General features: G+C 37.3%; 1 protein-coding gene across 3 annotated transcripts in view; it reads right to left on the bottom strand.

The window, feature by feature from the left end:
• Nucleotides 1-18,089, bottom strand: part of Rec114 (REC114 meiotic recombination protein) — a 101,530-nt gene extending 83,441 nt beyond the window's left edge. For all 3 annotated transcript variants that reach the window (XM_076851069.1, XM_076851070.1, XM_076851071.1), the window contains exon 1: nucleotides 17,931-18,089. In XM_076851069.1, coding sequence (XP_076707184.1) covers nucleotides 17,931-18,089 — 159 coding nt within the window. The remainder of the gene's footprint in view (nucleotides 1-17,930) is intronic.
• Nucleotides 18,090-20,141: the final 2,052 nt, after the last annotated feature.

The following is a 20,141-nucleotide window of genomic DNA, read 5'->3' as shown; positions in this document are numbered from 1 at the left end:
GACAGTCTCTATGATTTGGACAAAGCAAGAAATGGAGTGGCCTTCCAGTAGGAATGCAGCCTTGATTTCAACCCCATTAAATTCATTTTAGATTTCTGACCTCCAGACTATAAACCAATTAATTTGTGTTGTTTTAAGTGATGTTTGTGGTAGTTTGTTACAGCAGCAATGGGAAAGTAGTAGTAGAAATGTTTTTAATCCCCAAATTGATCTATCTAATCTAAATCAAACCCTAAACTTTTTCTAGAAATTAAGCTAATTCTAAAACTTATGTGGAAATGCTAGGGTCCAAAGTACAGAGACCATATACCAAACATTTCATTTATTCAGTTAACATTAACAAAGTACCCACTATGTACAAATCCCTCTCCAAAATAATTTGGGACAGAAAAATTTAAAAACACAGAGGGAAAGCCCCTTTGACCTTAAGCTTCATTCATTCCTTTGTTAGTTCAACAAATACATGTTGGATACCTACTAGATACCAAATGCTATTCTAGCTGGAACAAAAACAAACTTCCCTGCCCTAATGGAGCTAATGTGGGATGGGAGATTTAAAGAAAGGGACAGACATAACAATAAATATAATTAGTGAAGTACTAAGTCTTACCAATAACAAACAGTTAATTAACATATTTTGTAAGTCACATGTATTAAATACTCCGGAAAACCTGTGAAATCACTTTTTACCACAATAATCATTTTCAAGTGTGAAAAATATGAGAGAAGCCCCAGGAGATGATTTTTTACTGTGACAGGCAATTTACTAGAGAGATGCTCCAACTGAGATTATCAGCATCATGGGGGGCCGGGGGGGGGGGTGTCAAGTGGACACTTGGAACACTTGAGCTCAGTGCAATAACAACAGGTGGTTATGAAATTATAGTAGTACAGGATGTAACTATAGTTAATTTGATGCACTACTAATTTAATACTGAATGTTGACATTTGTTTACATTCTCTTAACTGTGAAAGGTGCCATATACAGTCTGTTTGTATATATAAATTTTGATTAAAAATTTTACACTTATTATATGGTAGTAAATGACAAAACAGGCTATTATCTTCATATATTTTAAACATTAATAATATATCTAACTTTACCTTAATTTTTTGATAATTCTAAGCTATATAGTTAGTCTGTTTTTTTCAAATTGTCACAAATCTCCAAAAAATAATCTGGATATAAGTGGACCCAGGCAGTTCAAAGGTCAACTGTAACTGCTGCAGAATCTGTTGAGTTTAAATAATACTATGTAAATGTCAAATTATCAGGTTTTTATACCTGAGCCTGGTTCACATGAAGGGCCTCTCTTCAGTCTTTTTTTAGAATCTTGTCTTAGAATGCAGTTCTCAGGGGCTGGGGATGTGGCTCAAGCGGTAGCGTGCTCGCCTGGCATGCGTGCGGCCTGGGTTCTATCCTCAGCACCACATACAAAGCAAAGATGTTGTGCCTGCCGATAACTAAAAAATAAATATTAAAATTCTCTCTCTCTCCCTCTCTCACTCTCTCTTAAAAAAAAAAAAAAGAATGCAGTTCTCTTCTCCAATCCTTTGGTACTAACAGTCTTCTGCATTTGAATGGTAGGTTTAAAAAGTAAAGACCATGAAACAACTTGGACTACTCCAATTCTGTTATTTTATGGGATCTTTTGGTACTTCTTTTTTGTGCTTTAAATCTAAAACAATGAAATATAGTGCAGAAAGGAAGATAATATTTCTGTTTGGTGAAGTGCAAATTTTAGTTCACACTCAAATATCTGACTAAATTTGAATAATACCTTTAACAATGAAATTTATGCTTTCTACATTGTTAAGTGTTTCAAAAATTAAAAACAAACAAACAAATAAATAAATAAAACATTAATTTTATGAATATTTGCCTAAATTGTACCTTTTGGAGATGTTCAGTTTTATTAAAAAACAAAAATCACTTGTTAATGGGCAATTAATTACTTCTATCAGCCTGTAACCACAGAATCAAAGTTCAGTTAATTAGTAAATAAAAACAATTGCTGCTGGGTGTAGTAGTGTATGCCTATAATCCTAGCTTTTCTAGAGGCCAGCCTGTGCAATTCACCAAGACTGTCTTAAAATAAAAAATTTAAAAAGGGCTGGGATGGGTCTCACTGGTAGCAGCACTTGCATGGCATGTATGTGACCCTCAATCCTTAGTACTGCAAACAAATAAAAAAGTAATTTGATTGCCTAAATAGTTGTGGGTTTGTTTTTTGTTGCATTTTAAAATTCTTTTGGTGTGGGGGTACTGAGGATTGAACTCAGGGGCACTCAACCACTGAGCCACATCCCCAGCCCTATTTTGAATTTTATTTAGAAACAGTGTCTTACTGAGTTGCTTAGCACCTCACCATTGCTGATGCTGGCTTTGAACTCTCCATCTTCCTGCCTCAGCTCCCGAGCTGCTGGGATAACACACATGCGCCACCACATCCAGACACATTTTAAAATTCTTTTTTGTTAACCTGCTCCAATTCAGTCCCCAGAACGTCCCCCGACTCTTCACCTCCAACTAATCCCTCTTCAACTCATTTACAGTTTATGTGTTTTTTTTTTAATTTGTGTCCTGTAGATATACCCAATGTTGGGACCCATCATGCCACATCCATAGATGTACATACAAAAGTTTGGTCAAATCATTCCACTGTTCTTTCCTTTTCTTCTGCCTCCTCGATTCCCTTCATCTATTTTATTGATCTTTCCTCCATTTTGATGAAATTTCTCTCTTCCTTTTTTTTCTTTCTTTTTTATTCCTCCACTGTCCTTATTTTGGATTAGCTTCCTCATATCTGAGAAGATATTCGACCTTTGACTTTTTGAGACTGGTTTACTTCAGTCTCAAAAAGAGACTGAAGTGATAGCGTCCAGTTCCATTCATTTACTGGTATGGGCCATAATTTCATTCTTCTTTGTAGCTGAGTATACCTCATTATGTTTATATACCACATTTTCTTTATTCATTCATCTGTTGAAGGGCACCTAGGTTGGTTCCAAAGGCTGGCTATTGTGAATTGTACTGCTATAAATACTGAAGTGGTTGTGTCACTGTAGTAGGCTGATTTTTAAATCTTTTTAATATATACCAAGGAGTAGATATATATTGAATCATATGGTGGTTCCATTCCTAGTTATTTGAGGAATCTTCATATTGTTTTCCAGAGTAGTAGCACTAATTTAGTTAGCTATGATTTTTTCTCCTGCCTTATACTATAATATATATTCTTTCTTATATATTTAACTGATATGATTATAACAAAGCTTGAGAAATTTTTCACTATCTGTATAATAAATGAATGTCATTATTTACTTAATTTCATAATTATTTCTGAAAATGATTTCACTTAGGAAGGAAGGTATTAAAAATGTTCATTCTGGGTGTCAGATGTTCTAAGCATATCACTGAAAATAATGAATAATCTAGCATATAGGATAATGCTAAGAACTAGGGGGGAAACTAAGCAGAGTAAGGGGACTGGAAGGCAAAGACAGGGCACAGAAGTTAGAATATAAATGGGGAGGGGGGAGTAGGCATCACTGAGAAGGTTAGCCTTTAGCAAAGACCTCAAAGCAGGATAGAGTTAACCAGATATCTGGAGAAAAGGAGTCCAGGCTTACTATTTTTTCAGATATCTTCTGCAATACTTTATTCAAAGAGTCTATATAGTGAACTCATATAATTTCAAAAAGTCTAATTTAAGAACTTTTAAGAGAGTTGGGCACAGTGGCGCATGCCTATAATAGCAGTGGCTTGGGAGGCTGAGGCAGAAGGATTACAAATTCAAGGTCAGCCTCCGCAATTTAGCAAGACCCCGTCTCAATAATAAAATAAATAAATAAAAAACAACTGGGGATGTATCTCAGTGATAAAACACTCCTGGGTTCAATCCCCAGTATAGAAAGAAAAAGATATTTTAAAGATTTCAGGAAAAATGGTAGCTTAATTGCATCTCTGTGGTTTTCCCTTTGCCAATCTAATCAAAATACCAGTTACTTCTCCTTAGGCAGTTATTAAGATCAGCATCAAGTGGACCTAAATGGTGGAATGAGATCTTAGGGTCCAGACAAAAGCAGCTGGTATAAAGTTTTCCCATCTAGAACAAGGGAGGCCCTGGAAACCTGAGCAAGGAGCCCTGGAGAAAGACAATGCTGTAGTTCTAAGGAAAGCCTGCCCACTGGTCTACTGGTCTCTAAGGAGTTATGTTACAGTTGGATAACTTAACCCTAAGTCCTTAGATTGCTCTGCAGAAGGCCCATAAGACTGTGATTCCTGCATCTCCCAATACTTACCACTTAAAAGTATCCATTGAAAGATTTGAGGCCCAGTGTGAAAGAGCCATAAAACAGAAGGGAAAACCACTGGAGGAGATCAACAGCTTGAATCAAAAAATAATTAATTATTATTAATAACACATAAAGAGACTCTTAGAGCTAAAACTACTCTATGGATAAAAAAAATCAATAGATACTTAAGAACTGCATGGACACTACTGAGACCAAATAAATGGTCTGAAAGATAAGTAGAAGAAATATTTAGAAATGCACAGCAAAACCACATAGAAGAAACCATGTGTAACAATGTAAGATACATGAAACAGCCAGGCACGGTGGCATGTGCCTGTAATCCCAGCGGCTCAGGAGGCTGAGGCTAGACGATCCGGAGTTCAAAACCAGCCTCAGCAATTTAGCAAGGACTTTGGCAATTTAGTGAGAGCCTGTCTCTAAATAAAATATAGAAAAGAGCTGGGGATGTGGCTTGGTGGTTAAGTGCCCCTGGGTTCAATCCCTGGTAACCTCCCCCTTCACCACAAGGAAAGATTCAGAACCAGGAGTACAAATGTTAATGACAAGAGCTAAAGTGCATGTAGGAAAACAGACTAAGGAAGGGCACTGATAAAACAAATAACCAATAAATTATCCCATAACAGTAGAAAGACATGAGACTTAAGTAGATGGAAAGGGGTCAATTTCCAGTCATAGAAGGGTGGAAGAAAAATCAACAACTAGACACATACTGATGAAATTCCTGAATTCCAAGCATAGAAAAGATCTTGAAAGCTTCCAATTAAAAACAAAAATGTCCTACTTGAATGCTAACAGATTCTAGGGAACTAACTTGTTTCCTGTAAATGAAAGGAAAAAAATCAAGCATTATCTTACTTCTCCTATCCAACTTGACCACCAGATAACCTACAGTTGATATGGGGAAGTTTTTCTTTACAGAAATATTCCAGGCAATAAATGAAGAAAAATGATAAAATTACATCAACATTCTATAGCTCCTAATTAATGTAGGCATCAACAGTTATGTCAAAAAAGAGGGATATATACATTACATACCTCCTAACAGAAGGAAACCAAACAACGTAATCTGTAATCTTGCCCCAAAGAAATCAACCTGAACTTAATCAACCTCTAGATTCAACTACCTTTCATAAGAAATTCAGAGTACTAAAGAACACCTTACACTACATCAGAGAGATGCAATCAGTAAAATCCAGACTTTTAAGAATGTTCATAACAATTTTGTTTCGTCAACAAATAAAGTGTAAGGAAGGGAGAGAGGCAGAGTGGGGGAAATAGACGAATGGAAAACCTAAAGAGTAAAAAAAATTCACCAACCAATCACAATGTGTGGACCTGTTTAAAGAATTAGGACACTCATGAGAGACTACTTGAAATTGGAGCACTGATTACTTGATAAGGACTTGTTATCAAGGGTAATATCATTATTTTGTTTGGTTTTTGGTGGGATGTCTTGCTTATTTTTGTGGTACAACAAACCCAGATCTCCCCAGCCCCCAAGCCCATCAGTTAGCATGGGTGTTTTAGTCAGCTTTTTCTTTTTTAAAAAAAATATTTTATTTTTTAGTTATAGATGAACACATATCTTTATTTTAGTTATTTTTTTTAATGTGGTGCTGAGGATTGAACTCAGTGCCTCATGCATGCTAGGTGTGCACTCTACCTCTGAGCCACAATCCCAGACCCTTAGTCAGCTTTTTCACTGCTGTGACCAGAACAACTACAGAGGAAGAAAAGTTTATCTGAGGGCTGTTTCTGAGGTCTCAGTCCAAAGACAGCAGCTCCATTCCTTGGGGCTCAAGGTGAACCTGAACATCCTGGCAGAAGAGTGTGGTGGAGGGAAACAGCAGATATGATGATGAGGAAACAGAGAGAGGGATCTCCACTTGTCAAATACAATATATACCCCAAAGGCACACCATCAATGCCCAACTCTTCCAGCCACACCCTACCACCTTCAATCACTATTCAATTAATCCTATTAGATGATTAATTCACTGATTGGGTTAAGCCTGTCTATCACAGGCTTATACATTAAATAAATAGTGCACAGCTTATACACTGATTAAATAAACAGAGAATCTTCTTATCAATATATGCATGTATTTGCATACACAGCATTATAAGAGAAATCTAAAATGAAACAATTATTTCTTCTCTGAATCTTCTTGTATTGTCTCACACATGAGCTTTTGAAAGACACCTCACATTCAAACCATAACACTGGATAATTATACACACACACACACACACACACACACACACACATACACACACGTCATACATACCTATATATATTCAATCTTCTATTCTTTCCAACTCTAATTATGCTTGAAATTATTTAGAATGAAGTATTACAAGAGTTTTCCATGTTCTTTATTGGTCAGGTGAAATCAAGGCTAAGGAAAATATTCAGCTTAGTACATAGGTCAAGGAAATTACACTTCGGATTTGAGTGTAATGTCCTAATTCTACAGAAAACTTCCAGTATTAGGACACCTAATATAATCAAATATTGAAGAGGGTAAAACTGCTTGTTTCTGACTTTTGGGAAATACCTTTAATGAGTGATAACTTAACATTTTATGGGAAAGTTCATATTCATGCAATATGAAAGTTCAAAGAGAAGTTTATCCCTAAAGACCAAGTTACAACAGAAAAAAAAGATTAACTTTAAGGTATAACAGAGAACAAGAATCACAATCACATCTTCATTCCAGTTGCTAACCTAAACACAATTTATGATTTGCATCAACTTGATCCATCAATTGCACTGTTTTGCCATTAACATAATAGCAGAGATATAAATTGGAACCTGTCTATCACAGGCTTATACATTAAATAAACAGTGCACAGCTTATACACTGATTAAATAAACAGAGAATCTTCTTATCAATATATGCATGTATTTGCATACACAGCATTATAAGAGAAATCTAAAATGAAACAAAAAATGTTAAAAGAACTCCATTGAGACAAAGAAAATATGGTATATACACACAACAGAGTTTTATGCAGCCATAAAGAAAAATGAAATTATGTCATTTGCAGGAAAATGAATGGAACTAAAGACCATAAGTTCAGTGAAACAAATTAAACTCAGAAGATTAAGGGGAATATGTTTTCTCTCATACACAAAAGCTACAGAGGAAAAAGGAAAAGAAAGGTGGGGTGGATCTCATGAAAATCAAAGGGAAAAAAAAGAAAATCAAAGGTAGCTCAGGAGAGGAAAGGGATGAAGGGGTAAAAGGTGGGAAGGGAGGGGAAAGTGCTGGGGAGTGATACTGTTGAAATTATATTGTTACAGTATGTGCATGTCAAATATGTAACAACAAATTCCATCATTATGTATAACTATAATGCACCAATAAAAATGTGGAAAAAATAAACATGAGAAAAGAACATTAAAAAAATAACTCCATTGAGAATAGAGAAAAGTATTTCAAATACACTTATCCTAAAGTAAATTATATCTGCATGAACAGCTAAAATAGACTAACTTCATACTGTAATGAATTAGATTATGTACTTAAGGGTTTTGTTTTCTGCTTTAAAGACCCCTCAAAAAGTGTCACAGCTGCTGGGCACAGTAGCACATATCTGTAATCCCAGCAACTCATTAGGTTGAGGCTCAGGGATTGCAAGTTTGAGGCCAGCCTGGGCAACTTAGCAAGATCTCATCTCAAAAACTAAAGAAAAAGGACTGGGAGTGTGGTATTACCCATGGGTTAAATATCCAGTGCCCCCCCACACAAAAACAACGTCACAGTTTTATATATTGGCCCAACCTGCTGATTTATGCCTTTAAAAATATTTAAAATATGCAGAATTACTAAATAGGCTATTAACTGCTTCCCCACTGACTCTTGGTAACTAAAGAGTCTCAAATGTATTTCAACAAACTTATGGAGTATATTATGCTAACAAGCATGTTCCCACTACGTACTCATTACCAAACTGTAAAATTCAGCTTTTTAAATTATTTTCACAAAAATGCAGAGTCTTAACAGTAATTAATAAAAACAATTACAAGAGCAATAACCCCCAGACCTTCCCCATCCCAGCACCCCCAAACTAACTTCATATACATGGTGAATTTTCTTTCAGAATCTACAAAAATGATCTCATATACCAAAGAATGAGGCATGATTTCCCTCCTTTTATCACATATCCCTAAGATTACAGATCATGAAAGCAGCAGTCTTTTTAAACCCAGCTCTGAGAGTTAACTTATATATCTACTAAACATACGTTCCATGCAATTTAGGAGTAAGCAAGCTCTTTATGTTTTTAAAATTGCCAATCCAGGACTCTTGATTAGTATTCTTTCTACAACAGATACTCTTAGGATACTTCTACAATATGCTCAAAACATCCTTAAAAATTTCCCAGACTAAGGGCTGGGGCTGTGGCTCAGTGATAGCACACTTGCCTAGCTTGTGTGAGGCACTGGGTTCAATTCTCAGAACCACATATAAATAAAATAAAGGGTCTATCAACAACTAAAATAAATACATACATTTACATACATACACACACACACACACACACACACACACACACACACACACACATAATTTCCCAGACTAATAAATCCTACAAAAATCACCAATTAGACCAGAAAGTAGATCTTCCCATTGGCACACCTATCCTACCTAAGTATCTACAACTCTCACAGTCACCTCTGCTATCCTCATAGGTGCTTTCTTCTATTCATTCACAAAGCCCATTTAAGCTCCCAACAGTCTCAATATCCAAATTGTATTTCTAAATCATGTAAACAAATACCTTAATGTATTACTCAACTACAGTGTTATCGCTAGCAAAGTGAGATGCACTCTATATTCCACACCAGCAGGTACCTGAGCTTAATTGCCTAGCTCAGTGTTGTTGGCTTAACCATCTCTAAGGAGCTTGGGACAGTGTCCGACACATTGTAGGTGAGGGATAAATCCTAAAAATAAATGAATTTTAATACTACTGGGCCTCATGCTCAATCATAACTTCCTCAAACTCCATAAACCACTAAGCTGAAAACTGTCTTCACTCTATTTGTCTACCTTGAATCATATTATATAAATAAGCCATGGCGCCTATGAAAACTATGTCTGTTACACAATAAAATTAAGCTTTTGTTTTTGAAGGACAAGAACAGACACTGACCCCAAGGTAGAAATATGTACTTATAAACTGGTGCTTTGGAACAAACAAGATTCTATTATAGAAGAAAAAAAGAACATCAGCTTAAAGGTTCTTCCTCCAAGGTCCTACAATCTACAAAGCATATGACATATAATCCAATTGAACATAACCACAAATACACAAATACTTTTCTGTATCTATCAGTCAGTGTAGAATGGAATATGCTATAGAAATTAGTGCCCCCCCAAAGCAGGTTTATTTCTTGTATACACACCCATCTATCCTCACTCTACCTGTCTTCACTCTCTACCTCATGCTGCCCATAACTCTCAGTATAGAACCTAGGCCAACAGAGAAGTTATATCTGCCAAAGGAAAAGAACAAGATGAATTAGGCACTGGCTCTTAAAGCTTCTGCCCATGAACTTCTGCTCAAGATATTTACTAATCCTACTTAGATTTCATTAGCCAAAACCAGTTATATGACACACTTAACTTCCAGAGGTAAGAGATTTGTTATCTAAATATATTTGGTGAATACCGGTAATAACTACCACTTTATAAAAGACATTATCTGGAATTAGATACACCTAGGAACAAATCCCAGCCTTGCTGCATAGAAGAATAATTAATTTCCTTATCTGTAAAATAAAAATAGTAATACCCACCTTATAGCATTATCTGATAATCTTCTAATCTTCTATGTGAGATCAGATGCTTAGCAGAATGCCTGATTTTGATTCATTCATTCATTCAATAAATATTTTAGGGCCATCTGCCAAGCACTAAGCTTACAGTAATTATGCACTAAATAAGGGTTATTTCTATTAGTTCATTTTATTCTATTTCTATTAGTTCTATTCTATTTCTATTAGTTCATTAAAATTCCCAAGGCTGGGTACTTTATAAGGAGGTTTTATTCATGTCATATTTTGAGAGGCTGAAAGTATCTACAACTCTAAAGATCAGGTGGCTCCCCTTGTGGCCTCTGGTGAGGGTCCCCAGCCACATTATAAAACAATTGAGAAACAGAAAGAAAAAATGGCTAAGTGCAAAAACGACCAAGCATATGGGTTAACCTCATCTTAGTTTTCATGAGAACCTGCTGGGTGAGACAAGCATTAATCCCTTCTAGGGCTGGTGCCCCCATAGCTTAATTACCATGCTCTAGACTTCAACTGTTAAAGGTAACATCACCTCAACAACACCATACTGGGCACCATGCTTCCATCACATCAACCTTTGGGGAATACACCCAAACAAGCCATGGTACTATTATAATAAATGCCTTTTGGGGCTGGGGTGTGGCTCAGTGGTAGAGCCTCACCTAGCGTGTGTGACGCCCTGGGTTCAATCCTTAGCACCACATAAAAATAAATAAATAAATAAATGTACCGTGTTCAACTACACCTAAAAAATAAAAATTAAAAATTAAAAAAAAATGCTTTTTGAGTTCCAATCAGGAATTCCAGGAATGTCTTCATTTCTTAGTTGTCTCCAGATTCAAAAGAAAAAGAAGTGTACAAACTGCCAACTATCAATTTTTTCCTTCTTATATGCTAATAGAACCCCTGGCTTTTCCCTAGACACATAACCTCAGGGAATACAGACCGCAAACATCAGCTGTCTGTGTAGCTAGCCTGGCCATGGGTCTAAGTTCTGGCAACTATGTTGTAGGAGGAAGTGTCACATGGTGCCCTACAGAAAACTTCCTTAGGAAACTGTGTTAGTTTTTTTATCACTGTGACCAAGATATCTGACAAAAACAATTTAGAGGAGGAAAAGTTTATTTTGGGCTCATGGTTTCAGAGGTCTTGGTTTATGGTTGGCTAACTCTATTGCTCTGGGTATGAAATAAGGCAGAAAATCATGGTGGAAGAGTGTAGCAAAGTAAAACAATCAGCTCATGGCAGCTGGGAAGAAGACAGTGTCAAGAGGAGCCAGGGGGACAAGATATAATTCCCCCATATACCCACAGAGATCTATTTCCTCCAGCCACATTCCACCTGCCTAGAGTTACCACTCAGTACAGTAGTCCTTTCAAATGATTAATCCACCAAATGGATTAATCTACTGATTAGATTACAGCTCTCATAATCTAATCATTTTACCTCCTGAATTAACCCAGGCACTTTTGGAGACACCTCATATTCAAACCATAACAGAGATCACAAATGTGTACCCTTCATGTACTTCATCTGCTCCTCCATAAGATGTCGAATATTAATTCTGTCTCAGACTATGAGACCATAGCCATGCATGACAGAAGAATAAAGTGGAAGGAGCCTCAGTTCCTGACACTGGACTGTCATACAAGCTCTGGATTAACGTGAAAATAAACGGTCATTTTACTTAATTGTTGTTTTGCATTTTCTGTCACTAACAGCCAAACTTAATCCTAATTAGTATAAAATATAACCTAACTATTAAAAGTAAAGCTGGGTACAGTGGTGCATGGGTGCATGCCTATAATCCCAGTGGCTCGGGAGGCCAGGCAGGAAGATTTCTGAGTTTAAGGCAAGCCTCAGAAACTTAGGAAGGCAGTTAGTAACTCAGCAAGACCCTATTTCTAAATTTAAAAAAAAATATATATATATATATATATATATATACACACACACACACACACACACATACACATATATATATATATATATAAAGTGTGACTCAGTGGTCAAGTGCCCCTGGGTTCAATCCCCAGTACCAAAAATAATAAATTTTTTAAAATAATTAATTAATTAAAGCATGCTCCGGGAAAGAACAATAATTCTTGATGAGACTTCTACATCCTTATGAGAGAAGAAACTAACATAGGAAGTAGCAGCACAGAGCACAGTGAGGATTGGCTTAAATAAGACTGAGAGTTTTTTATAATCAGTTCCACTTTCTATGTTAACCTTTGGTAAGCTATTTAAACTTAGGTGGGCCTCAGCTTCTTCTCTATAATATCATAAGACTTAAAGATTTGTGAAAAATAAATGGGAAGAGGTTTAAGAAAATATAAATTGCATAGCATTTTAGCTATAACATCAGTACTACCTTGTTAATTGTTCCCTCTTTCCCCGCCCTTCCTTCAGAATTGGGGCATAAGAACTGGCTTCAGTACAAAAGAATCACATGAGAGCCACTCCAGAGGCTCTGATTCAGTAGGTCTAGCCCAGGAACCTGAAGCTGCATTTCCAACAAGCAGCCCGAGAGACTCTGATGAAAGAAGTCTGCCCGCCTTGGGTACCTGGCTCCAGCGATCAGGTCCTACCTATTCTTGAAATCCTGCAACTTGAATCCTCTAATACAATCTTGGCTGCTTAGCAATGTTTCAATCAACATGGACCACATATAAGACAGTGGTCCCATAAGACTATATCACCAAGTGACATCATAGTTCCAGGTTGAAGTGTAAAGAGGAGAAACCCAGGCATGGCCTGGCAAGGTCTCCCTGAGTTTAGAAGACAGAGCTGAAAATTCAAGGAGGTCAGAAAGGCTAGAGTTTGCAGGACAGAATACCAGATAGGAGAGAGTGGCACTCAGGGTGAACTTCAGATGCTTGTAAAGCTCCACCCTTCAGCTGAGTACAGATGAGCATTTATTTGTGGGGAAAGAATCCACTGAAAGGATTTAAGGAAACAATCCCTAGCACTCACACAGGGCAGGGAATAAAACTTGTTCTGATCACCAAGTACAAAAAAGGCTCTTAATTTATGGGGCATTGAGTGGAATAAAGAGTTCTGCCTCAGGAATGGGGAAAAAAAAATTAGCCCTAGACCAAGTACTGCTCTGGTCCCACCTGACACAGTTTAAAAGCAAGACTTGAAAGGATCCAACTGTTTCCAAGTAACTTATCCCAGAAAAAAAAGCTTAAGAATATTTATAGGAATACAGAAATATCCTGTACCCAACAAGGGAAAATTCACAATAGGGATCCAATCAAAAGTCATCAGGCATGCAAAGAACTATTATTTTAGTATTTTAAAGAGTAATTTCCTTGGAATTTTACTGAATCTTAAATTTTCCTTATAAACAAAAACAAAATTGTCATCTTTGTCATTTTCACCTTGTGTGCTAATCTCAAAATTCCTCCTCCACATCATTTTACTGCTATTCCCCATGTGAAATATTAACACTTCTAAGGCAAGCAGCATAATAATTAAAAGCGCAAGCTTTTGAGACAGGAAAATCAGGATCTGAATTATTTCTTCCCAACTTATCTCTGTATTCCTGGAAAAGCCATTGAACCTCTCCATGTTTTAGTTCACTTATCTGTAAGATGGGTATAATAATAATATTTGCTTCACAGGGCTACTGTAATAAATAAGCCAAAACAAACAATAAATAGTAACTATCATTTCATAATATCATATTATCATAAGAAAAGTTACCATACACACATGAAAAAACATTTACTAAGTGCCTATCATTTGCTGGGTAGTTTACAGACACTAGGCATACAAAAGGGAAAAAAGGAACCCAAAGTATATCTTATGTTGAACCCACACTTTAAAAGTTAAGTACAAACTTCATATTCTATTTCTTCGTTTCTAAGTAGGGCAATTATTTTAAGTTCTTCCTATAAAAATTAAAGAATGATTTTTTTTCTCTTTGAAAGGAAAAAATAATTTTAAGAAGTTGTCAGGTTCAACCAATTAGGGCATGTCTGAGGAATACTTGGAACCTGAAAAACATGGTAAAATTTTAATTTAAAAGCAACCTGCAATTAACATCACCTTTCAAAATTATTCTCAAATTAGTAGACTAAATTATATTCAGACATAAAATACATAAAATGGACCAATCTGTTATTATGATAATCATTTCAGAAAGGCTGGGCCAACAGATGTAAGGAACAAAAATCAAGTTCAAGTTTGTATTTCATTTGCTCATTCCACTTAAATGACTTCAGATGGTTTAACTATTAACCTTATTAATAAAATATCTGCATATTCACTATGAATCTGATTAACTTACCCTAACTCCATAAATTAATTTTATTACATGGCTTCCCACTTCATCCAAGGTCCTCTAGACCCCCATTGCTCAAAGCATGGTCCTCGAACCAACAGCATCAGTGTCACCTGGGAGTTTGTTAGAACTATAGAATCCTATTCCCCATATCAAATCTATTCTGACTGAGTCAGAATTTGCATTTTTAACAAAATCCTTAGATGATTTCTATGCACAATACAGTAAACTGTTGTGGGGTATTTTTTTCTCACCTTTTTTTTTAACTGTCAAAAAAGTTTATTTGCTTATTAATAAGAATAATTCAATTCAGAGAAGTAAATCATATACATGCTAGATATCAATATATACACACATGTGTGTATGTGTGTGTGTGTATGAATCTTTATATCTCAGACTTGATCTTATCCCTCAACTAGGACTTCAAGTCTTAAAAGTCTTGTTATTTTTTCTCTTGGGTTGACATTTTTGTCTTAGCATGTGTCCAGTGTAATGAAAGTCTTCTCTGTAATTAAGCAACTATATAGTACAGAGCCAGGAGAAGAGATTTTCTCCATAATTTGGGGAGAAAAAAAGAAAAAATTCAAAATAGGTTTATCCAAGGTTGAACCCGAAATTTCTTTAGAGAAAGAAATTACAAAAAAAAATTACCAGAATGATTCTATCCTCTACTATAATATATTTCTGTGCTTTACCTAATATATATTTTTACTGCAGGTACCACATATTTTTAAAATAAGAAATTCACATGGGACTTGAGAGAGTACAGGTCTTTAGATGGCATCATCTTTTATTATTATTACTGCACAACAGTCACAATGTCCATAAAATAGAACAAATCTTATTTCTCTTTCATTTAAAAAAATGACAAACCTAAGCTGAAACTGATCACAGCGGGCAGGATGGTTCGGCACAGATTCAAAGGAAGGTACAAATGTTCAGTTTTCAAAAGCTCTGCAAAAGCCAGCTTCATCTCTTGTCACTGTGGCCATGGCTTCATGCCAAACATTTGAAAACTGCTGAAAAGTGCTGTTCCTTCTAAACAATTATGAAGAGCTTTGCAAAGGGAAACAAATGTAATAACAATCAATTTCTTAAAATGGTCAAATGTCCATGGCTTCTGGTTTGCAATGTAAGAGTTACCCAGCTTCAGAGACAGTGCATCCAAACCAGATGTCTTAGAAGAAAGGGTTAAAAAGTTTTAAGTTATTAAGAAACCTATTGGAGCAGTCTCAAAACTTAAATATGTCCTCAAACAAACACAGCTTTTTATAAGATTCAATTATAGATCCATCATCCTTGAATTTAACTCTTTCTCATCCATTTTTGTATTTTCAGACTATATCATTTTTCAGTACACAAAGTTCCACGAGAGCACAACTAGGTATTTAATGGTTTTTTTTTTTAAATAGGTCCATTGATTTCAAGCTTTTAGGAGAGCTCTTTATTCTAATATTCTAGAAAGTGATGCCCTATCTCTACTCACATTCAAAGCCAAACCTCTTAGAATTGTCTATGTACTTTGACTTCTTTCCTCACTCTTCAATCCACTCCTATTGGCTTCTACTCCCTTCAGTCCACTGAAGCTTCTCTTGGCAAAGACTGTAAGGGCCATCATGGGGCTAAATGCAATGGACATCCTTTAGTCATTATTTTCTTCATTTTGCAGCATCATTCAACAAAGTTAATCAGTCATTCTCTCCTAGACATAACTCGTTAGCACTGATGAACCTTTATTTTCCTAGGTGCTTCCCAACTCTCTGTCCCTTGTCAATCTTCTTTGGAGGCTATAGCCTCTCTACCTGACCTACAGATGTTGGACTACCTTGGGGTTTGGTTCTGGAATCTCATGTGACCCCAGGCTATAAATATCACCTTTATGCTACTAACTCACACCTTCACATCTTTAGCCCAGATCCGTCTTCTAAATCCAGAACAGTATATTCAACTACCTACAGTTGGGTGCTTAATAAACATTAAACTCAATGCATTCAAAATTGAAAAATCGAAGTCCTGGATCTTTCCCTCACTGTTCCTCCCCCATTGCTTCTCTTTCCCAACAGTTTACCAAGTTGCTTCTGCCAGAAACACTGCAGTTCTTTACTTTCACCACTCACATACAATTCATCATCAAATCCTATCATTTTTGGTCTCTAAAATACATATCCAATTTCCCCATCTCTACTGCCATCCCCAGGTGTAAGCCATTACCATCTCTGGTCTACAACACTGCAACAACATTCTATATGACCTACCTGAATCCACTCATATTACCCCACACTGCAGCCAGAGTGATCTTTGAGATGAAAATGCTCCTGCTTAAATCTTTTCAGTGGTTTCTTATTGGTTTTTAGATAATATTCACAAGACATCTGCCTGCCCGCCCCAGAAAGCCTCACCTCACGCTATCATTCCCTTTGTTTCCTAAACACCTATTGGCCTTCTCTCTCAACATTATAATGTTGAGATTTTTTTTCCAAGTGTGGAGCCTTTCCGCATGCTGTGTCTTCTACCTAGAACATCTGTTTTCTTCTTTTACTTACTGTTGCCCAAAAAACACAAAACATGCACACACATGCACACGCATCTTGTACAAGTGTGTGTCCATAATCCAAAACCCCAGGGTCCACATCAAACAATCAATCAAACCAAGGTAACTGAATGACAGGTAATCAATGGTGTTAAAACATACCACCAGACCAAAAAATAATGACAGCAAGCCCTTAGAAAACTTAATATATATTAGGCACCATTTTAGGTGATTGATGTATATTAGTGATTTCATTCTCAAAACAATCCTATAAGATAGGACTGCTATCTATTATCTATTTTCTCTCTGTTATTAAGATGATATTAAGATATTTTTATTTTAGGATAAACAAGATACAGAGGTTAAGTGGCTTAATCAAGTACATGGAAATTAGTGGCAAAGTTTGAACTCAGGGACTGGCAATGTGGCTCAATGGTAAAGCATGCATTTAGCATGCAGGGCAGGAAGCCCTGAGTCAGTACCTGTTGGGCCAGGGCTCGGCACACACATATACACGCATATAGAAAGCTAAAATTCAAATTTAGTCCTGTGTGAGTGCTTGAGTACCAAAGAGCATGACAACTTGGTTATGGATGATTCAAACTTCACTTCCATAATTTATATAGTTATTTGGATATATATATCCTCCTCTAAACTAAAAACATCAATGATAGAAGCCATTTATATCTTGCTCATCGCTAGAACCGTAGCACCCTGAATAGAGTCTAAGCATATGTCTGAAGCTCAATAACTTGTTTAATATAAGAATGTTTACTATTCCCTTGCATAATTATTTTGAGATTATAGTGAATTCCAATTATGCTTATTACTACACACACATCTTATGTAAGCTGTCGGCTTGCCCATTCCTCAACATGCCTGTCCTTCTGTGTCTTCTCCTCCTATCCTTTTGCGACCACTGGTCATGGTACTGCCTCCCCCCGGGGTGTGAGCAGGGAGCCATGCCTGAATTTTGGCCTCACCTTCCACGTGGTGGAAGCGCTCTGCTCAACTTCTGAGCCAGGACCAGGTGGCTCTCCGGTACCCAACAGCATGAATCGGCCATACCGCTGCAGTGGCCACTGTGCAGCTTCTCCTCCCGTAAGGCCAAGGCCCACGGCCACTTTTCCCGCCTGCGCCATGTCTGGGTCTGTCACGCATAGCCTGCTGGGACCTGCCAATCTGTACAGCTAGCCAATCAGAAAGCGAAGCAATCCAAGACCCACCCTTCCCCTCAGCAGAAGCCAATAGGCAGGCTCAGGATGCTCTCCTAGCGGGTACTTAAGGCCTTAGGGTCTCTTTTGTCCATACATGCCCAGCAGAAATGATCTCGATTTCTGCTTTGAAGCGGGTTGTGATACTTATATGATAGTAGGTCTTGCGGCTGCAGCAATGGAATGGGGCCCTCACCTTCCCTCAGGCAGCCCATGTCACTGTCCAGCAACTCTGACTCTTGGGGAAATTTTGCAAACTGGCTGACTCCTCGTAACTGCTGTACCCTGGCCAAGCCCCATCCCTGAGGCTGCCTACAAGGGTTTCCCTCTTTGCAGCAGCCTTTCAGATGACAGTATCCCGGCCTGACCATAACAGCCCCAGTTCTACCAGTCATTCAAGGAGTGGATTTATTTTCTCATCATTTTGTTCCCCCTGTAATACTGCCCCAGACTGTCATTTTTTTTTTTTTCATCCCAAGAAAGTAGCAGATGGGTAGGGGGCGGCCCGCAACAAAAGCAGCAGGTGCAACTAAACGACATTTCTGTGTGATTTATAGTGGACCAAGCACATCTACATCTGTTATTTCATTTACCTTCCAATAACCTTGTGGTGAACTGAAGAAGCAATATGGGGAGTGTTACCCACGTGGAATAGAGGGAGACAAAATAAGGTCCAGAGAGTAGACATGATTTATCCAAGGTTACACAGTGAGTGAATGGCAGAGCCAGAGTAGAACTGCGAATTCCACAATTTCTCCCAAGTGTCAGCCCCAACTTGCAAAGAATTTAGGCATTCATAGAGTCTGTGTCAAGTCAGAAGCAAAGTATACAGAGGGTGGAGGCTACGTTAACCAAATATAAGATAAAATACAAACTATTTTTTAAACTATGCACACCAAAGTATATTAAATGCATAGACAATGTTTGGGAAGGTGGTAATTTATTCACTCTACAAAGCATCATGTGTCCACAGTGTGCAAATAACTATGTCAGTCAGCATCTGGTTATACAAAGAGGTAAGGTATCCATCTCACTTCTGGGACCTCAGGATCTAATAGGAAAACAAAACAACGTACAAACACTTTAATGATACCTGACAGTTCATGAACTCTCAGGATTCAGATAAAGTAAAAATCTACCAACTGGGAATGCAGTGGTATTTGAGTTAGGACTTGAAGGGTGAGATTTCCCAAGGGATGGATGAAACTGGTATTCCCGATACAGGGGGAGGTGAGGAGCAAAGGTGCAGAGATGAGGATAATGACGAAACTAATAAAGCTGTTTTTTAAGAAAGACGGGATTACAAAAGTGAGTTGGGGCAAAAGATTATGGAACAGCAGATAAGGAGCATGGATTTCTAATGGTAGGTAGTGAGAAATGTGGAAAATATGGACAGGGGAGTGACACTATCCTAGTGGTAGTCCAGGTAATTGCTCAGTGGCATATGGCATAAGTTGGATTAAAGGCAAGGGGAGTTCGTTATCTTATCTTTTCATTAGTCCAGCAAAGCTTACCGAAGGAGTCAGATTTCAGAAACTTCTTCTGAAGGTCCTTAAATGACACAGCAACACTATACTTAATATAGTAGGACATGGTTAAAACTTGGTTGGAATCCCAAGTCTGTCACTTGCCAGCTGTATGACCTTGAAGAAGTCATTTAACTTCTCTGAAAAAATAAGGTTTTTAAATCATTAATCTTTCAGAGTCATTGAGAGGATAAAATAAGGACATACATGGGAAAACACTTGGTAGATTGCAAAGTAGTACATGTGTTGATACTTTCTGTTTTCAGGGTTAAAGTGACTTTCCATGGGCTTGCTATAGGAAGAGAGGATGGGAATGGAAGCCTGACATTGGGTCTCAGAGGCACTTACCTTCCAGGTCCAGGGCTGCAGCTACTGTCAGACACCCTTCACAGGAGCAGATGGTGCTCACAGTTGGGACCCTGTCAGTGCCCAAGGACACCCAGGGCCCTGCTGG

This window comes from Callospermophilus lateralis, chromosome 3 (assembly GCF_048772815.1).
Source record: "Callospermophilus lateralis isolate mCalLat2 chromosome 3, mCalLat2.hap1, whole genome shotgun sequence".
NCBI classification, from domain to species: Eukaryota; Metazoa; Chordata; class Mammalia; order Rodentia; family Sciuridae; genus Callospermophilus; species Callospermophilus lateralis.
Note: the sequence above shows the minus strand (reverse complement) of the source record. Positions and strands in the feature narration are given on the sequence as shown.